The sequence below is a fragment of the Gamsiella multidivaricata genome (genome assembly GCF_025024155.1).
Source record: "Gamsiella multidivaricata strain RSA 2152 chromosome Unknown BC939scaffold_15, whole genome shotgun sequence".
NCBI lineage: Eukaryota > Fungi > Mortierellomycota > Mortierellomycetes > Mortierellales > Mortierellaceae > Gamsiella > Gamsiella multidivaricata.
In genome coordinates this window covers 244,654-266,778 of record NW_026251723.1, presented here as the reverse complement: position 1 = coordinate 266,778, position 22,125 = coordinate 244,654, and the positions used below count along the sequence as shown (strand labels likewise).

The 22,125-nt window shown below is 47.3% G+C and overlaps 7 protein-coding genes across 7 annotated transcripts; 3 read left to right on the top strand and 4 right to left on the bottom strand.

Annotated features, from left to right (window-relative positions):
• Window positions 1–467: 467 nt before the first annotated feature.
• BC939DRAFT_474919 (uncharacterized protein) lies at window positions 468–1,543 on the bottom strand (the record flags this gene model as incomplete). Its single annotated transcript, XM_051558457.1, has 4 exons — window positions 468–623; window positions 776–1,076; window positions 1,174–1,285; window positions 1,390–1,543. 4 exons carry the CDS (start codon window positions 1,541–1,543, stop codon window positions 468–470), a joined length of 723 nt encoding a protein of 240 aa, XP_051414807.1.
• A 299-nt stretch (window positions 1,544–1,842) lies between these two features.
• BC939DRAFT_526824 (CBF/Mak21 family-domain-containing protein) lies at window positions 1,843–4,487 on the top strand. The gene is made up of 8 exons (XM_051561386.1): window positions 1,843–2,003; window positions 2,088–2,195; window positions 2,303–2,791; window positions 2,866–3,007; window positions 3,103–3,457; window positions 3,562–3,672; window positions 3,780–4,020; window positions 4,120–4,487. Exons 1-8 carry the CDS (start codon window positions 1,956–1,958, stop codon window positions 4,402–4,404), a joined length of 1,779 nt encoding a protein of 592 aa, XP_051414806.1. The 5' UTR covers window positions 1,843–1,955; the 3' UTR covers window positions 4,405–4,487.
• A 93-nt stretch (window positions 4,488–4,580) lies between these two features.
• Window positions 4,581–5,088, bottom strand: BC939DRAFT_500857 (uncharacterized protein; the record flags this gene model as incomplete). Its single annotated transcript, XM_051560088.1, has 2 exons — window positions 4,581–4,765; window positions 4,890–5,088. The coding sequence occupies 2 exons, from the start codon at window positions 5,086–5,088 to the stop codon at window positions 4,581–4,583; spliced, it is 384 nt and encodes a 127-aa protein (XP_051414805.1).
• An 886-nt stretch (window positions 5,089–5,974) lies between these two features.
• Window positions 5,975–10,649, bottom strand: BC939DRAFT_394518 (ubiquitin carboxyl-terminal hydrolase-domain-containing protein; the record flags this gene model as incomplete). Its single annotated transcript, XM_051552161.1, has 16 exons — window positions 5,975–6,167; window positions 6,254–6,320; window positions 6,402–6,536; window positions 6,622–6,805; window positions 6,899–7,007; window positions 7,096–7,208; window positions 7,303–7,418; window positions 7,505–7,726; window positions 7,823–8,000; window positions 8,158–8,441; window positions 8,537–8,787; window positions 8,882–9,468; window positions 9,583–9,978; window positions 10,073–10,250; window positions 10,332–10,498; window positions 10,587–10,649. Coding segments are annotated over 16 exons (3,243 nt in total), but the record flags the coding sequence as incomplete, so codon positions are not given.
• Window positions 10,650–10,849: 200 nt separating this feature from the next.
• On the bottom strand, window positions 10,850–13,167 carry BC939DRAFT_70486 (aspartyl/glutamyl-tRNA amidotransferase subunit B). The gene is made up of 6 exons (XM_051561850.1): window positions 12,718–13,167; window positions 12,496–12,637; window positions 12,122–12,405; window positions 11,925–12,036; window positions 11,463–11,817; window positions 10,850–11,375 (listed from the first exon to the last, which is right to left on the bottom strand). The coding sequence occupies exons 1-6, from the start codon at window positions 13,060–13,062 to the stop codon at window positions 10,925–10,927; spliced, it is 1,689 nt and encodes a 562-aa protein (XP_051414803.1). The 5' UTR covers window positions 13,063–13,167; the 3' UTR covers window positions 10,850–10,924.
• Window positions 13,168–13,306: 139 nt separating this feature from the next.
• BC939DRAFT_500854 (uncharacterized protein) lies at window positions 13,307–14,971 on the top strand (the record flags this gene model as incomplete). The annotated part of the gene is made up of 4 exons (XM_051560087.1): window positions 13,307–14,231; window positions 14,352–14,527; window positions 14,633–14,697; window positions 14,785–14,971. 4 exons carry the CDS (start codon window positions 13,307–13,309, stop codon window positions 14,969–14,971), a joined length of 1,353 nt encoding a protein of 450 aa, XP_051414802.1.
• A 679-nt stretch (window positions 14,972–15,650) lies between these two features.
• BC939DRAFT_443852 (uncharacterized protein) lies at window positions 15,651–17,734 on the top strand. Its single transcript, XM_051554597.1, has 4 exons — window positions 15,651–15,891; window positions 15,998–16,541; window positions 16,642–17,419; window positions 17,520–17,734. The coding sequence occupies exons 1-4, from the start codon at window positions 15,755–15,757 to the stop codon at window positions 17,672–17,674; spliced, it is 1,614 nt and encodes a 537-aa protein (XP_051414801.1). The 5' UTR covers window positions 15,651–15,754; the 3' UTR covers window positions 17,675–17,734.
• Window positions 17,735–22,125: the final 4,391 nt, after the last annotated feature.

Here is a 22,125-nt window from a genome sequence, read left to right as displayed (position 1 = left end):
AAAAAAAACCAACAGCAACAACAGAGCAACAGGCACCATACCGACAGCTCTCACCAACTCAGATATGCGAATGCATAGTAAATGAAAATGCGATTACATCAATAAAATATTTAAATATGAGCCGCTCGTGTGCGTCTTTTGTATGTGTTACACCCTGGGTATCCCATCAGCTCCCAGGAGCTCTTATGGGTGCAATATAACCGGCAGGGGGCTATACCACAGCAATGCTCATCTCCATAAATCGGAGTTACGCTAACAACAGCTGACTGCCAGACAACCCAAGGTCGAATTGGAGCGCCAGCTTTGAGCAGATTAAGCTAATTTTTTTTTTTTTTTTTTTTTTTGGTCCAGTTGATCAGCCTGGTTTATCGTCGACGATCAAGGACTTGAATAAATGCAAAAGTGGTTATTTACTTTTAGCGTTCCGATTGCGCTCAGTTTTCCTTAAGGTGACTCGATAGCATTCCTTATGAACTTGAGTCGGGTGCTGTCTTTCCGAGAATCTTCCAGTTATCCTCAGGATCGCTGATGTATCTTTGGAAAACAAGGTACTCCAGTACAGGAACCGTCTTTTTCAAATCGCCAGCGATCAGCTTGTTCTTCTTGTCAAACACACCCATGCTCTAGAGTGGTTCAAATAATAAAACAGAATTAGATCAGTTCTATTGCCGCTCTGTTCCGGTTACTTTTTGACCAAAAACCAAAAACCAAAAACCAAAAACCAAAAAAAAAAAAAAAAGACGCGCCATAGTCAGATTGATCTTTATCTTTTTACCTGGTTGGTGTGCAAGCGGACGATGATCTGGATCAAAACGTGGCCACCGATCTGACCCTGACGGATCGACACGATCTGAGGCTTCTCGATAGGCCCATGATATCTCCATTCAAATCGGCCGGTACGATCCTTGAGTTGACCCTTGAGCTTTGCGTACATCGAGGGTGTGCAGATCTCTTCCAAATAGTTGCGGTCACCCTTCGCAAAGGCCTCGTTCATTCCAATATACGCCTGCTCTGACTCGCCCAAGAAGCGACCAGTGATCCCAAAGTCCTTGAGCTTCCAGCACATACCCAAAGTACTATGGGTTTGACATCGAGGAGGATATGTGAGCATGCATTATAGAAATGGAGCGGCAAATCCACGATAATGGCTTACAAAAAAATAATGCATAGTACCTGGCAGCAGTCATTCCCGTGTTACGCATGCGGAGCTTTGCGTACTTGACCCACTTCTTGTAGTCGCTGAACAAGGATGGACGGTTCTCCTTCTCGGGAAGCACATATGGATCTACAAGGGGTTAAGAAAACATTACGATACCGTGAGAAAGTCGTCGTTAAAAACAAATCAGTGTCCATGTGCGATCCTGCCGTGAAGATAGTGCTTCCCCTTACCCATAATGCCGACCTCTTTCAGTGTCATGCTCTGGCTCATTTGACGCGGTACACTCGAGTAAGATGCAGACTGAACGAGTACTCCAGTTATGCCACGGATACGGGTCAGATTGGCGGATCCGACCACGGCGTTCATTCCAGACTGGTTCGCCATGGCAAGCGAACGAACAGCCTGGGATGCCGCGTTGCCTGAAAGACGAGAGCTCAATCGAAACATGGTGGTGTCTATATTGTTCGTATATGGGCGAGTATTGAAGCGAGTTTGCCTCTTTTTGCTGAAGTTGCGCGTTCCTGTTGATCCTGTCGGGGATGGTCAACGAGTTCGATCGCTTCGGCGTTTCGGAGAACTATCACTGGTCACCCATCCCTCCACAGCCGATTTGTGACTGCTGAGGCACAACAACAAACAATTTTTTCTTTTTTTTTACGAAAGCTTTCTTTGCCTTCCTTGCTGCTACCTGCCTCGTTGCTGCTTGCCCTTTTGCATTCAGACAATTACCATTACCACTACTGCTTCTCATCAGTACTCTGCCCGACTGCCGCACTATCTTCAAAGTTACATAGCCATGGCTGTCGCAAAACGCGCTCGCACCGAAAGCAAGGTTGACCCTTCAGTAAGACTTAGACTCATACAGGAACCCTCGACAAGTGGCCATTGAGTGTCCACCAATTGCTAATACAATATCCGACTTTTATAGGCAAAAAATATCAAGGATACTATCGACCATATCCGTCTGTTGGAGCGTCAGGTTGCAGAGAGCAAAACTCATCTGAATAACATTGTGACCCTCCTGGAGTTTTGCGAGGTACAGCGACAGCACAATGCAAAACCTTTAGTTCGTTTTGCTGCATATCATGAAAATGAACATAGACAGGTACATGGACTAAACAAAGCATTGATATGCGACAATAGGATGACTCGCCCAAAGTGATCCATGCCGCCATTCATGCCCTTTTCCGCGTGCTCTCGCCCATGCTATCGCGAGGAGAGCTCCAGCGACCCAAGAAGGCAGCAGCAGAGGATAAGAGGGCGACTGTAACTCTGTGGCTCCGCGACAACTACGTCAAGTACTTGAACAGGACTTGCGGGATCTTGAATATGCCCGAGGCAGGACTTCAGATCCCTGCGTTGAAAATCTTAATGGATCTCGTCAAATTAGAGTCAGCTTATCTCGGCAGCTTGTCGGGAGGTCACCATTTCGCCAACGATTTGTACGCCAGGATCGTAGAAGCTTTATTGAACTGTTCCAACATGAGTCAACCTCTACTCAGCGAATTCACGGAGAAATATTTCTCGTTTTATGACGATCTTCGATTTTACTTTTTGAAGAACACGGCCACAATCATCAACACTGCATTGGGAACGCCATTAAAGAAGGACACAAGGGCGCCACAGAGCAAGGTACTACAGGATGCTTTGAAATAGGCAGACAAAGGGATTTGAAGCTGATAGTGTTATCAATCTCGTTTTATTAGAAACAGAAAATCAGCAACCGGGCAGCACCAGAAAAATTGTCGCTTCTTTTGGAAAACTCTTTCGCTATCATGGAGACATTGAAGACGATGCCTACGGAAGCTAAGGAGCTGGACGAGTTTTGGACAGGCAATCCAGATCCCAGTAAGCGACTAACAAAAGCTAGATGAACCAGTGTCCATTTTTATTCAACGATTACCGTGCATGAGACTAACGCTCGAGGACTGCAATCAAAATAGACGGCGATAAGAAGGAATATACTGGAGATAGCTTGGGGTTCTCTGACAGTGAAGAGGATGAGACGGTTGAAGACTTGACAAGGGATACCTCGGCAGCACCCGTGAAGAGACACCCATTATTGACACTGCTCAACCACCGTCGCGTGTTTTCGGATTGCTGGATCGCTATCCTGAAGTTGCCCTTTACGACTGCTATCTACAAGAAGACTCTGCTCATCGTTCACAAGCGTATTATCCCTCACTTGCCTCAGCCAACAGTGCTCATGGATTTCTTGACGGATTCGTACAATGCCGGAGGAGCCGTCAGTCTGCTGTCATTGAAGGGACTTTTTGTCCTCATAACGGAGCATAACCTGTATGTAGGATTACGTTGGTGGCACTCTTCCTATGGCCAGCAGAGAACACAAGAGCCGAGCGTTAATATTATCATTTACTCTTGTCTTTTGTTTTTTTCTTTAGTGATTATCCCGACTTTTTCAAGAAGCTTTACATGTTGTTTGATCGCAACCTGATGCATGTCAAGTACAGGGCTCGTTTCTTCAGTCAAGTTGATATTTTCCTCTCCTCACCGTATGTCGATCCAGCCTTTTTCCTTGTCTGCCGATACCACTTGCTATTTTACAATGATCACCGCATGCAACTAACAAATATTCTGGTAATCTCGCCCAACGTTATAGTTTGCTGCCTGCCCAGTTGGTCGCAGCATTCATCAAGCGCATGTCCCGTCTCAGTCTGTCCAGTCCTCCAGCCTCGATCGTCATTATCATCCCATTCATCTACAATCTGCTGAAGCGTCATCCAACATGCATGCAGCTGATCCATGGAAAGGCGGGCGACGAGAAGAGCGATCTCTATGACCATGCGGAGGAGGACCCTATGAAGTGCCATGCCCTCCAAAGCTCTCTCTGGGAGATTCAGGTACTGATACCAAGATTTTTTTTTTGTTTCTTTAATAAACATTCACGGCAGCGGTACTAACAAATGGCTTTTTTCTCTCGTATGCCGACATGATATTAGACCCTCCAAAACCACTTTGCACCGAACGTATCAACGCTGGCCAAGATCTTCAACGAGCAGTTCACGAAGCCATCGTACAACCTCGAGGACTTTCTGGATCATACCTATGCGACCATGTTCCAGAACGAGATCACGAAGAAACGCAAGGGCGAGGCTGCACTTGCTGTTGAGGCTCCCAAGGGCCTGTTTATTGTTAGTGCGGAATCAACAGTGACAGCAGGGGGAGATGAGGATGAAGAACAAGAGGAACGAGTCGTGCCTGGATGGGAGTCCTGGGAGTTTTGAACATGAGCAGTTAGGACGTTAACATGTTACTGCATTATATTTTCCCTTTCAAATTGCATTCAAAAATATATATCCACTTCATTTCTCGCATGTATTATTTATTCAAACTTTTTTGTAGTATTGCGCAACTGTCTTTTTCAGCAACCGTTCCGTATGAGGACGATATTGCGCGCGTTCTATTTTTCACCCACAGATCCGGTCGTGCCTGCAGATCCAGCTTCCTGCTCAGCGGCGGCAGCGCGTAAGCGGGTGAGTCGCTGAGCGTTCCGCTTCAGCAAGATCCTGCGCACATTCGCCTTTTCGATCTCGGCCATCTCGTGCCAGTTATCGATCCTCGACATCGTTCCATCTTCATTCACGACTATAACAACGACATAAAGCAGTTGAAAAAAAAAGAGAGAGAAAAAGAAGATATATTTTAGCCAGTGTAAGTCTATCGGGAGATTGATCAGGTTTAATCAATGGATAGAAGCGCTCGCACGTACCGACAGGCCCAAGGATATCGAGTTTGATATCTTGACCATTGACCTCTAGTTGGTTTATGGTCTCTGAAACATCTCCCGGTGCAGGCAATGTCAGCACCGGCTTATGTTCGTTGTGCGCTTCATTACCCTGCTGGCCCGTGGGGTTGTTGTTGCTGCCGTTCGCTGCTGAGGAAGAGGGGGTGTGGGTGCCTGAAGACATTCTTTGGACGATAGTATAACGTGGTGAAGCCGCAAAGGTAGGGGCGAATCTGAATGCGAATGCTTGGTGAAGAATTTTGCGAGAGTGAAGCATGACTAAAAGTGTGAATCTGATTCCGAGAAGTGATCAACGACGACCTTATGTTTCTATTTCCACTCAGACACTTTATTATTACTTTTGTCTTTCTGTTTAAAAAAATACGCGTTGCGGCCAAACTGTCGCCCGACCGACCTCAACAATAAATAGCCCCTCTTCTCATTTTTATCGGCATGCAAATAAAAAGAAGCATACGTGTCCACCATAACCACCCATTCATTGCCGATTATTGCTTAGAGTAATGGTGTTGCTGTTGCTGTTGTTGTTGAAGTAGATGAGGCGACTGATAGACCTGAGGGTGCAATGGTTGCTGGTGCATTGACTGTCCCTGCATGGGATAGGAATAGCCATGTCCTTGTTGCTGCTGCTGAATATACATTTGCTGAGCATGTTGCATCTGCTGTTGAACAGCAGCTTGCTGGATCTGCTGTTGCTGTTGTTGTTGCTGTTGTTGCTGCTGTTGCTGATGATACACATGCTGCTGTTGTTGTTGTTGCTGGAACTGCATCTGCTGGTGTAACTGCTGTTGCTGCTGATGTTGTTGCTGCTGTTGTTGAGCAGAGAGAGAAAGCGATGACTGCAGTTGAACTCCTCCTGCTCCTGCTGCCGGCCCAGGTCCTATTAGACTCGATGGAGGTGCAGTAGCCGAAACGGCGCCAGAGCCAGCAGGAGTCGCAGAGGCTGCAGGTGCAGCCGGTGTTCCTGGCCTTGAAAGATTTTGGAACGTCGGGTTTGCTGCAGTTGAAGGTGTGCCTGTCCTTGGCCAGGGTGCGGGGAACTGTCCAGGAACGGGCTTCCAATTGGTCTTTCGGCCTTCATTGTAGATATCCTCCAGAACTTCTTGAAACAGGCCATTCTCCCTCAACTGGAGGTACTTCTTGTAAAGTGCTAGAGCTGTCCGGGCGTCCTCAATCGAGTTGTGCGTCTCAGATTGGATATCTTGATGGAGTAAGTACCATACCAAAAAACGCAAAGAGATTTTTCTAGATCAATGAAGAAGGAAAATGTTATCATCGCATTAATTTATGTCATGATTAATGATAGCACAGGAAAATATTGTCTTCATTACCTTTGCCTGTTCTTGATATGGAAGATATCAACTGTGTCCTTGACCTGCTCAGGCGGAACAAGAATATCTGAAAAAACACATGTTCAGCAGCGGACCATGAAACCGCCTTTGCGATTGACAATGAAAGACAACTTTACGGAGCACTTACTAATGATACGGAAGTCCTGCCTCAAGCCATGTCCGACAAAAATGCACCCCATGTCCACCAAAACCCGAAGCCGTTTGTATGCGACTTTGAGGGGTACGAGCGTATGCTTCGAGACATTAGGATCCAAATCGCCGGCTAAAACGAAGAACGTGGAAAGCATTAATACAGAACTCGTTTCAAATTAGTGCGATGAGCGCCTCTTAAAGGATTTCTCACTTACGCTGGATGCCAGAAAACTCAGTTAGGTAGTCAACCACCGGCTCTGATGTCGCAATGTAGTCGTCGATAAAGGGTACGTACTCGAGCGGTCCCTCGTCTCCGCGTAGCACTGATACACGCGCAAGACTCATTCTTGGCGGGCGAAGAAGGGACTTTGTGCCATCGCTTCGAATTTCCGTTTCCTCCTATAAAAGCCGTGCGTTAGCGAACATACTATGTGCTCTAAGTCTTATTTTCTCTTTTTTTTAAGTTGCTTTCATGCTTTCATTGAAACTTACTCTGCTGAGTGCGACAAATTCGGTATCGATGGCAATCAACATCTGTTCGCCTGGCTTAATTTCATCTGGCCTCAGCAATTGATAGAAGACATAGTTGGGATCACGATATCTATATCCAAAGGAGCCGCATGAATCAGTCTCACCACCTCACGCGTTAACACCGTTATTAGGATAGCTCGCTATAGCAGATAACTTACTTTGAAATCGACAGATCAACATGGAGAATACTTGTATCAGGGCCAACAGGTTGTTCTGCGATCATTGGTGGAGGTCCATTATTCACTTTGGTATAGTAAAGGATCGATGGCGCCTAGGTTCGACGGACGAACAAAGCGGTCGGCGGTTAGCACCAGGTTCATTTCGTCGAGTCGACATATTTTTCGCATTCTCATGTTTTCTCGTACCTTCCAGCTGGCTGGGAATTGCGACACCTCTCCTTCTTGGACACGCTTCACCAAAAAGTCATTGAAAATATACCACGGCGACTGTTCCGATACTTCAGCATCGTTATCAGAGATTACTACTCAAGGTGGCAAGGAAACTTTGGTAAGGGCCTGGACTTTACTTGCTTCAATGCCGACGTATACGGAATCGCACTGGCCGTACCTTTAATATGCGAAACAAGATGTGCAACTTCGCCAGCAGGCTGGACCTGACTAACAACCGCGGTTAGTTCGTACTCTGCGCTGAGCGCAAATGTAGAGGCGTCTAATGATGCATTTTCAAACACTTGAACGTTCTTGTCGTCAACCCCAACAGTGAACCTAAGATGCATCGAATAGTTTACTCCATTATTAGTAAGTGTGAATATGAAAATAGCGCATTCCCCTGACAAAGATACTCAAGGCGCAAAACCTCACCTGAGAGGAAGCCAGTCGGCTCCCTTCCCATTCTCATCGAGAAATATACCAGAGGTCACTAAACTAGGGTCCTTCGGGTTGACAGCAGTGTTGATACTCAGAACCAAGGGTAGATCCTGAAGGGTCTTTTTACTGGTGGTGGGCTGGTACTGTTGACATTGCGAGCACCACACACGGTTATGGGACTCTCGTGAAAGCGATGCCTTCATAATATCCGAGAACGACATCGGATTCTGTAACTCCTTTGTCTTGTGCTGATGATGGTTCTTGGACGATTGATGAGCATTTGCTGCAGCCACCTATATTCCAAAAGGCATTTCGCAGAGACTATCAATTAGTGATGACACCAAGCTGAGATGATTCGACGCTGTTATCTCTACTGTTGGACGTGGTCTTTACCGGCTTTGGCCACGTCAGGTCCAGGACAAAAGGATACGTGATACGCTCTTCTTCTAGACCACAATGTCCGCAAGTGCTTGTATTCGCCGTCTTCATCCCAAATACTTGCTGAATCGGTGACGGGGCCGATCCCGGATGTGGATTAGATGCTATCGTTGCTGTTCTGTCTGATCCACATTCTTGATGAAGTTGCTCCAGCACAAACCGGTTAAAGTTCTGGATAAGAGAGGAGTACATAGTCTTGGTGTCCGGCTCATCCGGCTCAAAGAGGCCGAGTGCCGAGGCTGTATCGAGGCAAGAGATAAAAGGTCGTCTCCGTTAGCACTTGTTTGATATCCAATGATCCTAACGCGTTTGCTGCTCTCACTGCCAAAAATACCTTGCGGAATGGTGCTGAAGGCTCGTAAAAAGTTCCTTGCTTGACAGTTCTGACCATTCGAATCTTCTAACATGCGGAACAAAAATCCCAATTCGCAGGTCAAGCAATTCTCTCTTGGGCACGTCTGACCGATGTGAGCCTTTGCGAGCGTCCTGAGCAATGGGGTAAAGAAGAGGACCTGCAAAAGCGCATTGCAGTAGGAGTTGGCAATGTGCGTTTCCAGGCCTCCAAATTGTGTCTTGTTATAGAACCTATACGAAGTTATAACCACAGCCCCTGTTAATATCTCATGGCCACAAATTCGAGTATGGAATAGATCCTGCACCCTTGTTGAGAAGACCTTACCCGAAATCAAAATCCTCGACGCCGAACTTGCTGTACTTGATCTCAACACGCTTGTAGTATTTTGGCAGAACATTGTTTGTGAGGTCGACCTCTTGTTCATTCTCATGATCCAATGTCGCCACCAACGATCCTTTCCTCTTTCCAAAGTAAAGCTCCTTTTGCTGCTCGCTGCGAAACTTTGGCGTGTCTCGCAAGTTGACCTTGGGCAGCGACGGGGCTTGGTTTCTGAGGCGGATCCCTGGATTGGGCGCGTAGCCCACAAAATCAATCATTTTCATGTTGTCGAGAATGGATGAAGGGATTGGCTGCGGTTTTCTTCCGATAGGATAGATCGTCTTAGGTGGCCATGCTGACAGTAGCTGTTCCTGATAGTAGGGCATGCCAATCGAGGATAGTGGATCGTTGTCTCCGACAGTAATAGTAGGTGGCAGAGGCATGGACGGTGCGTCAATTGGGTTGGAGAAGTGATTCATTTTTGGTTCCTGTTTATCGCCCCACATATGCACAACATTGCTTGCGTCTCCAAGAGCTACCATCTCGCCACTATATGAGATATCGAAGCAGTTGACATAGCTCGAGGTGCTGATCTTGTTGCAGTGAATAGAGAAAATGGAAGCAAATGGAATACTAAAAATGTTAGTAAAAGGACATTGTGCGGAGATAATTACCCTTGCCTAAATTGCTCCAGAGCAACATCTCACTTGGTAAAACTGAATCCCGGTGGTGAGATTTCCGACATCACACATCTGGAACTGGCCGGTTTGCGAGGCAATGCAGACGGTGGTTGACAGCTTTGGATGCATCTTTAGGAACGATGGTCCATTCGGGAACGGTATGGGCGCCAATGAGCGCATTGTTCTCATATCGTAAACCTTGACCAAGGGGTCAATGATCAAGGCACCCTGTCTCTCTGAGAAGCCACAGGTGACAATCAGGTTTCCTGACACATCCAGATCCGAGATGGTTCCAGTGTGCGCCTGAATCCTATGCTCAACGCTCAGCGATCGCGGGTCCTGAAGAATAAGGTCTCCACGGGTCGATCCACAGACAAGAAGGCGCGATTTCTTCATGACAACAATCTCCGAATCTGTTTCTACCTAGAATGACAGCAAGTTCAATTGAATTCGACGTCAGATTCAGCAGATATGACCATCAAAGATTTTACATTCCTTCGAGAAAAAGGCCGTATACCTTTTTAGTGACAACGCCCCGAATCAGGTTAATAGTGAGAATCTTATCTTGTTGCCCTGCTGCGACAATCTCGGCATTTCCCATAAGAGCAATTGAGTGTAGATCGCGGGCACTATCATCACTGTTGGTTGAAAATTGATTCGGTTGAGCATTGATATGATTGAGGAATGCTAGCTGCCTTGATCAGAAATGGACGATATGTGCGTCCATGCTTCAATTGCTGATCAATTGAGCTGTGTTTTCGTCGAATGAGCCTTACGTAATGTTCCAGCTCGCCAGGCCGCGTCTGTTGGCGAGGTGTACGCTATCCTTGCCAATTGAGACAATGCCGCGGTCCATTACCATCATCTGCCGAACAGAACCCTTATGGGCTCTGTAGCTGGAATAACGCTGCAGTCCTGCTCCATAGTATGATGATATATAGCCCTAGAATGTCCAAAAATAACAAAACAATTGAATACGATAGCTCTGTTTCTGCATATACGACGCCTCGAATGCATAGGTGGAGGCATACGTTTTCGTTTGCGGTCCAGACAAGTTCATGGTGAGGGTCGAACTTGACACAGGTCACTGGCATAGCAGGATCAACTCCTGCAATGACATTGAGCGGCCGAAAAGGTGTCTCGGCCATTTTTTTTTTTTACGATTGTTATGAAGAGAAGGGTAAAGAAGGTAGGTAATGATGAACGTTCATTTGGATGCTTGTGTTGAAAGTGTAGGAGCGGGTAGTCGCGGGCACGCGAAGGTTAAAAGAGTGATCTTGCTGAATGCAACGCTGGGCACGAAGTGCACCACTTCCTTTTGAGTTGCCTTGTCACGGGAGGATTTTTTTTTTATATTTGCCACTAAATCTTACTTCTTCTTTCGCCTGTGTTCTGTGCCTGCAATAGGAGAGGTATCTTCAGGAAGCCCAACCTTGGTTCTCAGCAGCTCATTGACCAGCACAGGATTGGCACGTCCTTGGCTCTGCTTTATGACCTGTCCCACCAAGAAGCCAAGAACACCAATATTGCCCTTCTGGACCACCTTGACCTTGTCCGGGTACTCTGTCAAAATCTTATCACATAGCTCGTCCAGCTCGCCTCGGTTGTCCATCTGCTTCCAGCCCTTTTCTTCTACAATTGCATTCGCATCTCGGGAGTCGCCTTTGACCATCATGTCCAATACGGCCTTCCCAATCTTGGCTGAGATGAGACCTTGATCCACGCAGTCGACAAGGGATCCCAGTTGGGAAACCTTGACGATAGTGGGACTAAAGGCGATCCCACGCGAATGAAGTCTGCCCAAAAGCTCGTGAACAGTCCTACCGCGTTTCACAGGTTCACTATGTTAGGATACGTTCTCCTCAGAGTAAATTAGCGCGCACATTGTCCTATCAACTTGAACTTACCAACTGATGACACTCTTGATCTGGCGTCCAGTCGATACAAGGCTTTCAAAGTACTCGACCATACCCTCCTCGCCCATGAGTGTCCTGGTTTCGATCAAACCCAATTGATAGTTCCGCATGATTCGTTCCCGTCGCGCGTCAGGTAACTCCGGCAGGCTATCTTTCAGCGCCTTAATCGTATCTGGGCTGAGGACAAGGCGAGGCAAATCTGGCTCTGGCATGTATCGATAATCAGGTGCAGATTCCTTGCTTCGAATGTGGAACGTTTTCCCAGTGGAGGCATCAAAGCCACGAGTCGCCTGGTTGACAGGTGCATTGGATTCGTAGCAGGATATTTGGCGTTCAACCTCAGCATCTATAGATGTTGTAATATCCTAATAGCGTTAGAGACTTGACGACGAGCTTTATAGAACAAAAGATGCAGAACAAAGATACAGTACACAGATAACTCCCGTCACTAACCAATGGCATCCATGACGGACTTGATGCTGTTCAGGTTCTTTAGCTCACACCGAGCTCCATACGGTTTCCCCAACTCGTGGACAGAGACGTTCACATCACATCTCATGGACCCCTATTTATATAGATGAAGATCATTGATGGGTCAAGCGAACATTTCAGCAATTGCAGCGTTGTTCAAGAAGTGTCTCAGTCTGTACCTCATCCATGTTTCCATCAGAGCTGTTGACGGTCCGTAGTAATGCTTGCAATTTCTTAACCAGGATCCCTGCCTCTTTGGAGGATGTCATGTCCGGTTTGGTGACAATCTCCATTAATCCTGTTCCTGCTCGGTTAAGGTCCAGTAGCGTCAATCCAGGATAGATATCATGCAGCGATTTTCCAGTGTCTTGTTCCAGCTGCAACTGCTCGATCCTCACAGTGAGCGGATAATCCAGTCCGTCGAGCACAGAGATCGCGATCTTCCCATTTTGGGCCAATGGTTCTATACGATCAAAGGGGACAAAGATTGGTGCATAAGTGGGAAGCCCCATAGACATTGTACTCCGTGACCCAAAGCAGTGATCTTGCGTACCATAGTGCTGTGTAATTTGATATCCTTGAGGGAGATCGGGGTAAAAGTAGTGCTTGCGGTCAAACGAAGAGATCGGATATACGTGGGCATCGAGTGCTAGTGATGTCTTCACAGCTAGATCTACGCATTCCTGGCTCAATCGCTATCGTTGCAGTAAGCTCCTGTTAGCTCAAAAGATTCATCCGCACTCTCGAGACCATCCTAAACACTTCTATCACTCACAGGCAGGGTTCCTGGGTAGGCTGCATCGATCAGAGATACATTGGTGTTGGTCGGCGCATTGAAAGTGTTCCTCGAGGCGGAGAAAAGTTTGGATGCAGATTTGATCTGAGCGTGTACTTCAAGGCCGATTATGGGCTGCCAACGGTTATTAATGAGATTTCTGGGTGGTGGGGACCATTCCTGGACGGTTGGTGCTGCTGTTGAGGTGGAAATGAAACGCGAACTAATCAGTTGCGCCGTCCTTGCCGAGTGCCGGGTCCACGTTGTCGACACAGTGAATAAGTATGCCCGGCCCGGATATCGCGTGAACGTTGGGTATGAGTGTGGTATCCGTGGGCGCATCATTCTCCTGATTCCTCAACATGAATGGTGTCCGTGATCAGAAAGCGGGTTCGCCGTGGACCTGCTTCCATACCAGTGGCATGTTCCCAATTGCAGTCACAACCTCACCCCCAGCCGACACAACTGTCCTTCATTTCGTTATCCTGTTCCGCTCGTTCCCATTCATTCACTCAACGCATTCTCCTCACTCTCACACCTCATACCGACCATACCAACAACTCTTCTGAAAACAATACAGTCGAAATCTATGTCCACCAACAACCTCGCCATTAAAACCAGCCAGTCGCCACCGGCAGAGGAAGACGACTCGTCCCAGGCGATGCCCCTCTCCCCAGCGTCTGTCCGAAGCTATCAGAAGAACAAGGCGCAAAAGAACAAGAAAAAGACCTCCAAGGAACAATCCTTCTCGAAGGAGGAAACTTCATCCGACGACGATGACGGGGAGGCATCCTACGAGAGCGACAAAAAGTCAGACGAAGACGACGAAGACGACGGTTTCGATGCTGCTCACCTCGACCCCAGGCTAGAAGCGCTCGACGGAACAATGAAACTGAAGACTGCATCAGAGGAGGAAGATCGAGAAGAGGATGAAGAGGATGACGACCAGGACTATTCCAACGAGGAGGACGCAGAATCCCCAGAAGTCCATGCCGTGTCAGATTTTATTCCGAGTGTAATGTTGGACAGCGACGCCAAGTTGGGAAGCATAGCAAAATCGTCGGATGCTATCTCACCGCCACCCTCATTGAGTATGCCTGGTATTGCTGTAAACGGAGCTCCCGATGCCGGTGCTGGAGAGCTCTATCAGGACCCAACAAGCACAGGATCAGGAGCTGCTGCTGCTGCTGCTGCTGCTGCCGCAAACCAAGGACAAGAAGAGCGATTGCAGGAGCCAATGAAGCCGCATATTGCGTTGCCGTGTCTGGTTGAGACTGCTAAGAACCCAGCCAGGACTCGCATTACGCTCAAATATGCTGGAAACGACCATTCGACACACATGGAGAGGAGAGAGGAACAGGAGCAAAAGACATCGACTCGCGGCCGCAAGAACTATATGGTGGCCACTGATCTGTCGGGCGAGAGTTGGCACGCTACAGAGTGGGCGATCACAACGATTCTGCGCAACGGAGACGAGCTGAATGTAGTGACAATTGTTGAGGATGACAAGAGTGGTAAGCATACACCGATGCCCTATTTTTTTCTCCCTGTCCATGGCTGAGGTTTTTTAAGAAATCTTGACTCAGCATATTTATCTTGTTTCTATTTTTGTAATGTGTACCCATGCTCTGTAGATACTAGCAAGGCCGTGAAGAAGGGTGTCCAGGCAGAGATGCGAGAGGACGCCGAAAAACTGACAAAAAACATTCACGAGCAACTGGAGCACACTTGTCTGAGAGATATTACAGTGGTCATCCATATTATTGCCGCAACAAAGTCCATGGGCGCTAAAGAGCTTCTGATAGAAATGGTATGATGTTGTTGTGGCTATATTCTCTAGTTCAAGGCATCGTCGACAGCCATGTAGAATGATCTCCCTAAACTGACCATATCCCCCTCATTTCTCGTTAATTAGATCGATGATTTGGATGACTTGTCAACGGTCATCGTAGGGTCGCGAGGACGAGGGGCTATCAAGGGGTAAGATGGTCTACATGTGCTATTGACCTGTTCATGTATTGCATCCGACAATGTTTCTCTAATCTGCTGCATGTTGTCTCCTCATAGATTGCTACTTGGATCGATCAGCAACTTCTTGGTCCACAATTCGTCTGTGCCAGTAATGGTGGTGCGAGCACCCAAAAAGTCCAAAGGAAAGAAGAAGACAAGGCGAGGTCGTTTTGTTGAGCAGACGAGAAGCGTCAAGGAGGCAAACCTCAAGTACGAGCAAGCGTTTGCGAACGAAGACTACTAGGGATCACGTCGCCATCAATTCTGCAATAAATCAAATCTGTACCGGTACTAGTTTGCGACACAAATTCGATCCGTGGGCCTGTAAATGCAGTGATTGGTGTGGATGGCAAACCTGTGAAGCTACAACAACGTGCGGGGCCATAGCTATTGCGCATTTCACAACATCACACTAACCGCGGCCATGTTTAGAACTTGGACCACAACAGAATTGACTGTTGATAACTTTAAATGTCTCACCCCACGATACTTTGTTTCATTTGCAATCGTAAAAGTGAACTTGTCATGGTGTTCGGGGTAGCCGGTGTCCGCTCCATTGTCTGGGAATACAGTTAGAAAATCATAAAGTCATAATGGAGAAGTATTAACTGCGGTTGGAAAGCACGTTGGCTGAAACTACGACCATGGAAGATGAAAAAAAAAAAAAAAAAAAACCCCCCCTTTCGCAACCAAATTCCGTTAGCCACCGTGCCTTTTTATCGCGATGGATATAGATGGGTGATGAAGGGTGCGTTCATTTCCTTGCTTTACTGTCTCTTCTCTTTCACGAAGGCAACATGGCAATCGTGTAAACACATCGGCGTTCAATGCCTATTATCAAATAGCTTGGTCATTGGGACAAGAGATGAAAACTAAATTAGCAATATTCCGAAAAAAGATGTGGCAATTCTTTTTGAAAATGCATTATGAACCTTGTTGAAAACACATCTCCCTCTCCTCAACTCATCACTCACTCGCTCGAATCAATCTCAACTCTCTGTTCTGGGACGCCAGCCATGCCCCAGCGATGAACTCTCAGGATGCACTCTTAAACGACATTCATAAGGATCTATACGGACGGAGCAGCACTACCCATACAACGTCTCAGTATCAAGATGAGACCTTCGCCAAACGAATCCTTCTCACTGGAGGAGCTGGATTCATGTGAGTGATGTCTTGTTGACCTTCACTGCCTTGAGAAAAATACAAAGAAAAAAAAAAAAAAAGCTTCAATGCCTCTGATACCTTTCTTTTCACATTTTCAAACTAGAGGATCTGTACTCGTCAGAAAGTTGGTCCTCAACTACCCAGAGTACTTTGTTCTAGTAATTGATAAACTGGATTATTGCAGTTCCCTCAACAACCTGCATCCATTTTTATCCACTCAAGAATGGACCGCATTAAGAACAGGGGCGTTCTTTTCAGCAACAACAACAGGAACAGGACGGGATCAGAATGCCATTAGAACCGAAAGACCCTATTCCAACTTCAAGTTCCTACACGGTGATATAACGGATCTTGACACTGTACAATCGGCCATGATAGAATACAGGATCGATACAGTCATCCACCTGGCAGCACAAACACATGTGGACAAGTCCTTTGGTGAATCCATTGAGTTTACAAGAAACAACGTCCTCGGTGCCCATGTGATGCTCGAAGCTGCTCGCACGATGTTCTGCCAACCTACATCATCTTTGTACAGCGGCTCTCAGCACCAGAACGATGTCAGCAATGGCCAGGCGAAAGAATCGACAAAAAGGTTTATTTATGTATCGACAGATGAAGTCTACGGTCAAGTTTCGTTAGGCCAAGTAAGTCTTTCGTCTACGCAGTGCCTCCTCTTTTTGGTACAGTTCGGAATTAGAGACGAATAATGATGCTGATTTGTAACACCATCTGCTTTATTTATAGCCAGATTCCAAGGAAGACGCGTCACTAGCTCCGAGCAATCCTTACTCTGCCACTAAAGCAGCCGCAGAATGCATGGTCCAAGCCTACCACAAATCCTTCCAGCTACCTGTGATCATCACCCGCAGCAACAACGTTTATGGTCCTTTTCAGTATCCTGAAAAGATCTTTCCCAAGTTCATTATGAGTCTTCTCAACAGCGCCCGCAATGAGAGTGATAGTCATCACAAGAGCCACCTAGGAAACAATCTAACACCAAAAACAGCACTCAAGGACATCAACAGGGATATTAGGCGACGCAGCATAAGCGGCGGCGGATACTGTTTCATCCATGGATCGGGCCAACATTCTAGGACTTATCTCTACGTGACCGACGTTGCGGATGCGCTGGACGTGATCCTGCATCGTGGAGAGGTCGGCGAGGTGTATAATATCGGAGGTGGTCATGAAATGAGTAATCTCGAGCTTGCGCAAGATCTGATCCATCGTATGGTCGTTCTTCCAGCAGCACCATCGGCGGCATGTAATGGCTCCACATCTTCAACCAAGACACCAGAGAACGAACTGCCGAGAAGGAGTTGTGGTCATCAACATACATTTTCTGGATCTAGACAAGAAGAAGCGGAACAACATCTTAGCCAGTGCAGGACGTGTGTAGAGAGGATCGTTTTTGTGGAGGATCGAGCGTTCAATGACCGCCGGTACGCTGTTGATGCCACCAAACTGTTCCGCCTCGGATGGTCACCCAAAGTTGTCTTTGAGGATGGTATTTCAAAGACAAGTAAGTATCTGCAGCTGAACGAACTGTGTTTTCGGTCTTGGGTCTGATGCACATTCATGCTAACAACGTTTGTAACCTCTTTTTTTCCGATGACTTCTAGTCGAGTGGTATAGAGAACATGGGAAGACATGGTGGGGCGATATTCATCGGGCGCTGTATCCACATTCGATTCGGATGTCCGCTGAAGATTCGACCGCGACATCTGCAGCACCTTCGCCACAGCCTTCTCAGCCAGGATCGCCTCGTCCAGGCTGATGAAGAATTATTAGAGGATATATTTTAATCCCTATATTTTATTACTAAAAAAAAAAAAAAAAGACTTACCTATCTTTTGGTCCACGTACCCTTTCTATTTTGGAACGCACTTCGCCCATAACTTCATTTGCGCCAGAATGTGGCCTTCAAAGAGCGAAATGCAAAGAAACACAGAAGGAATGGTGGACTTAAAAAAAATGAGAGGCAGAGAGAGACACCAGACTCTGCTCTGCCAGATGGCTCTGACGTCCATTCAAGGAGAGCCATGCTATACTCTTCTTTCCTGAACAAGTCCTGCGGGCCACCGTATCCAACTTTTGTCCCCCAAACATCCCATGAACCAAATTTCCTCTCAAGAAGGCGGGGAGAAGCTGTAGGTCAGGATAGAGGTCTTCATTTTGTGTACTGTGTTAGACCCGGGACGTCAGCTGCGGGTAGTTAAGAGTACACAAAAGTTTTTTTTATTATTTGAGATGGATTGATCATAAAATAAAACTGTCTAGGCTCAGCAAGAAGAAACAATTTTGTTGTACACCGCTGCAAACTCTCTCGTCCAACCTCTTTTTGGAACTCTGCACAGCGAGGAGACTTATTATTTTGGTATTGATGTAAGAAACAATGGCACATTGTTCGGATAGATGGATTATGTTTTGGAGATGTAAACTGAGATTGTGGTGGTGAGAGGGTATAATCCAGCGGCGTATCTCCCGTGCGCCTTGGTAGCGGTGGATCGGCGAATTCCAGGTACAACATGACCTCGCGCTTTCCAGTCTCAGTTCTCCTTCTTGGCCAGATTCCTTTGTTTCTCCGCATGCTCTGCCTTGCCGGCGCGAATGATCCACTGGATACCAAGATAGAGAACAAGGCCGATAAAACTGAAGCACAGAGCCATAACGCCCAAGATCTTAGTCAGTGGGATGTCATCTGGCTGTGCCTGATGATGTTTGTACGTGTTGGCGGCGGCGTCCATTTCTGATACGCTGAGATATGTCTGGCTAGTTTTTTTTTCTGGAATCGGCTGCTGTTGGCGGTCCTGAGTCCTGGACGCTTGACGCTTGAACGGTTAAAGGTCGTATCGGGGGGAGGGTGAAGAAGAAAGGAAGAAATGAAGGAAAAGTGAGTAGATTTGAAAATGAGCAACCTCAAGACCCCAGATGCACAAACGATTTAGTGGAGGATTAAATGGTGTCCCTGAAACCTTATTTCGCCACCAACGGTTGGGCGCGGTCAGTGCACGTTTTCAGCGCCTTCAGCCAATTAGCTTGCATCTTCCATATCGTGAGAGACAATTTTTCTTTATTTGGTGCATTCGAGCACATTCATGATAACAAACAACGCGTAACAAAGTCGACCTGATGAGAAATGCGATCCGTATTCAAGCCAGGCCTCATCATCGGTGAGTGAACCATGCCGTTGATGGATTATGATAGCTTGGTCCGGCAAAGGAAAGCTCGAAAGCACTATAATGTGCGCCATACATCATATCCACACCGCTTTGTAGAGTTCCAACAACGAGGGGTTGAAAGGAATCCGGCAAGGCATGACCAACGCAGATGAGGCTTGGACTGAACATTGGCTCATCGATCGATCTGATAGAGGATGTTCTTCGCAGATGCAAAGTAATAAAGTCCGACAACCGATCACCGTAACCCATGTCCAGCTCCACCTTCTTGGGGTCTCCTGTCTGTCCGAGTGGCTCCAGATCGTTGCTAGTTGTAGTGTTGTGTTATGTCGTGCATCTTCAGGCAAATTTGCATTCCTTATTCGAATTGCTAGATGTCAGACGGGCTTGGTCTCTGCATCACACATTTCTATCGACCCTATTAATACTGAGTAAAGCCCTGCGACTGGAATGCATTCGGTGCGAAAGAGTCCTGGCTCAGATAATCGTCCTGCTGCGATTTGTAGTCGTCCAGATATCCCATGCTCTCCTGACTCATCGACGAGCTCATTCCGTGTCCAAGACCATGGTGACCTGGTCCGCCCTGGATACGATCCGACTGAGAAATGCCGATGGACGCCTGAGACGAGTAGATGTTCTGAGTCAGGGGGCGAGAACTGCTACCATTGTTGCTTGCCGACGACGCATTGGACTTGTTCTTGCGACCACCGACGTAGGAAGCCTGGGATAAATCTTGTGTGAAAGGTGCCTGCGATCCCATGCCGAGCTGATTGGTGTTATTGTTGTACCTGGACGAGCTACTCGAATAGTCGGGCGTGTATTGGTTATTCACCCTACGAGCTGTTAAGAAAACATTACATGTCAGCTCAATACACTGCTGTGACCACGTTTCCGATGATATATCACAGTAGAAAAAAGGTGCCCACCAGCGCTAGCCAAAGGAGGTCTGGCAAACACCTCACGCGCGTCGATGGCGTGCGCCTGTCCGTTGAGGAACCGCTCATCCGGGTTGTAGGCCTTGCGTGGTTTGCTGAACTGAATCATACTGATCTTAAGATTGTTGAGTGGTCCTTCGACTAAGCAATCACGCTCCTTGTAGTGAACAAGTAGATGGTGCCACAAGGGATGCTATAATATATCGAAATAACATAGAAAACCATTGCGTTATTATATGTTAATACAGTCGGGAAAGAGGGCAGTAGCTTTGAAGGTACAAGGTAAACAGCAGCCTACCTTGCTGAGAACTTTAGGGTTGCCGAGGATAACCAGTCCATATCTGGCACGGGTCAAGGCGACGTTTAGACGACGAGGATCGTTCAAAAAACCAATGCCCTGGTGTTCGTTACTGCGGACACAGCTGACAATGATGTAGTCCTTCTCTCGTCCCTGGAAAGCATCCACGCTGGCAACCTCAATCTCCTTGTACAGCTCCTTGCGCATTGATCCATTGAAACCCATGTAGTTGACCAAGTATGAGCGTTGACCTTCATATGGCGTGATGATGCCGATTTGCTGAGGCAGGACTCCGGACTTTAGGAACTTTGTCACAACCTTTTCGCAGTTTGAAGCCTCCGTTCGGTTGAGATAGGATGTTCCAGACGACGAGATTTCCTCCTGCCCCAAGCACGAGTAAAAGAACATGGGCGTTTCGGCGACTGGCCATGGGAAATCAACGTGCTTTCTCAAACGCTCGGCAGTGGTGACTCCATTCTGAAGCGATCCCTCGTAGAACATGTTGCTAGGGTACTCAGACAAGCATGGATGCATACGATACTGGACTTGGAGTCGGATCGGATGGAGACCCAAAATAATCAGACGCTCAAACAAGGACTGACACAACCCGGCTCTTGCAGCCTTCTTGTTCATGATCACAGGACCCAGCTGCTGATGGTCCCCCACAAGAACAGCCTGCTTGGCTCCCAACACAAGAGGAATCATACACTCGGGCTCCGTCGCTTGAGTCGCCTCGTCAATCAACACAGTCCTGAACTTGAGCTTGGACAAACGAGGATCTCCAGCACCGACACAAGTACACAAAATGACATCGGCATTCTAATAAATGTTGCAGTAATAAGGTTAAGACCGGAATAAAACGCAAGTCTTCTCGATCTGTACATGTTTCTACTTACGCTCAGAATCTCACGCTCGCACTGCTTCTTCAGTGATTTGTACTTCTTTTCATCACTGCTGCTCAGCTCTCCCTGCTCGTTCTTGAGCTGGATCAACTTTTGGAGCTCTGGATTGGTGTCGTTGTTGATAACCTGCTCGTGCAAGGTCAGGGCCTTGACAGGAGAATCAAGAGCCTCGCGCGACTTTGCAGTCATACGCACAACTTTCAAGCGAGTCGCATTAATCTTTTCCGTCAACTGATCCACGGCAACGTTGCTGGGAGCACAGACCAACACCTGACCCATGTTCATCTTGGCAAGATGATACACCAGTGAAGCAGATGTCACGGTCTTTCCGGTACCGGGTGGGCCTTGAATGAGACTGAGCGGCTTTTGAAGGACACTCTTGACAGCAAAGACTTGAGAGTGGTTCAATTCGGGTAGATTGGGGGCGGAAAATCGCTTTGGCATCTGCGTCTTTAAAATCTGTGACTCGACTTCGTGTCCAAGGAGGCGATGGTAGATATATCCGCTGACTGAGGACTCGTCCACGGCAAAGGTCTTCATTGCCAGCTGCATGCGATCAAAGCTCGTCGACTTCCAAACAAAATCTACTGAAAAGTTGTGGTTGATTTCCACGGGCGTATCGTCGCTTCGGCGCAACTCCAGTCCGACATCATCGCTAACATCTAGTACAAAAAGTTGATGAGTGACATCCAGGACAGTTAGATCAGAGTCCTGGACAAAATGCAGGGAAGGAAACGGGTGTGGATTTAGCGTGGTAACGTACTGTTGGGCAGCTTGATGACATGACCGGTACATTCCCAAGGCTTGCGCAGCTCGCCATTGTATCTGAGACGGAGTTCATCACCGACAGCCAAACGCAATTCCTCGAACTTTGCAAAGGCAAACCAGGCAACACGCTTCTGATTCAGACCCAT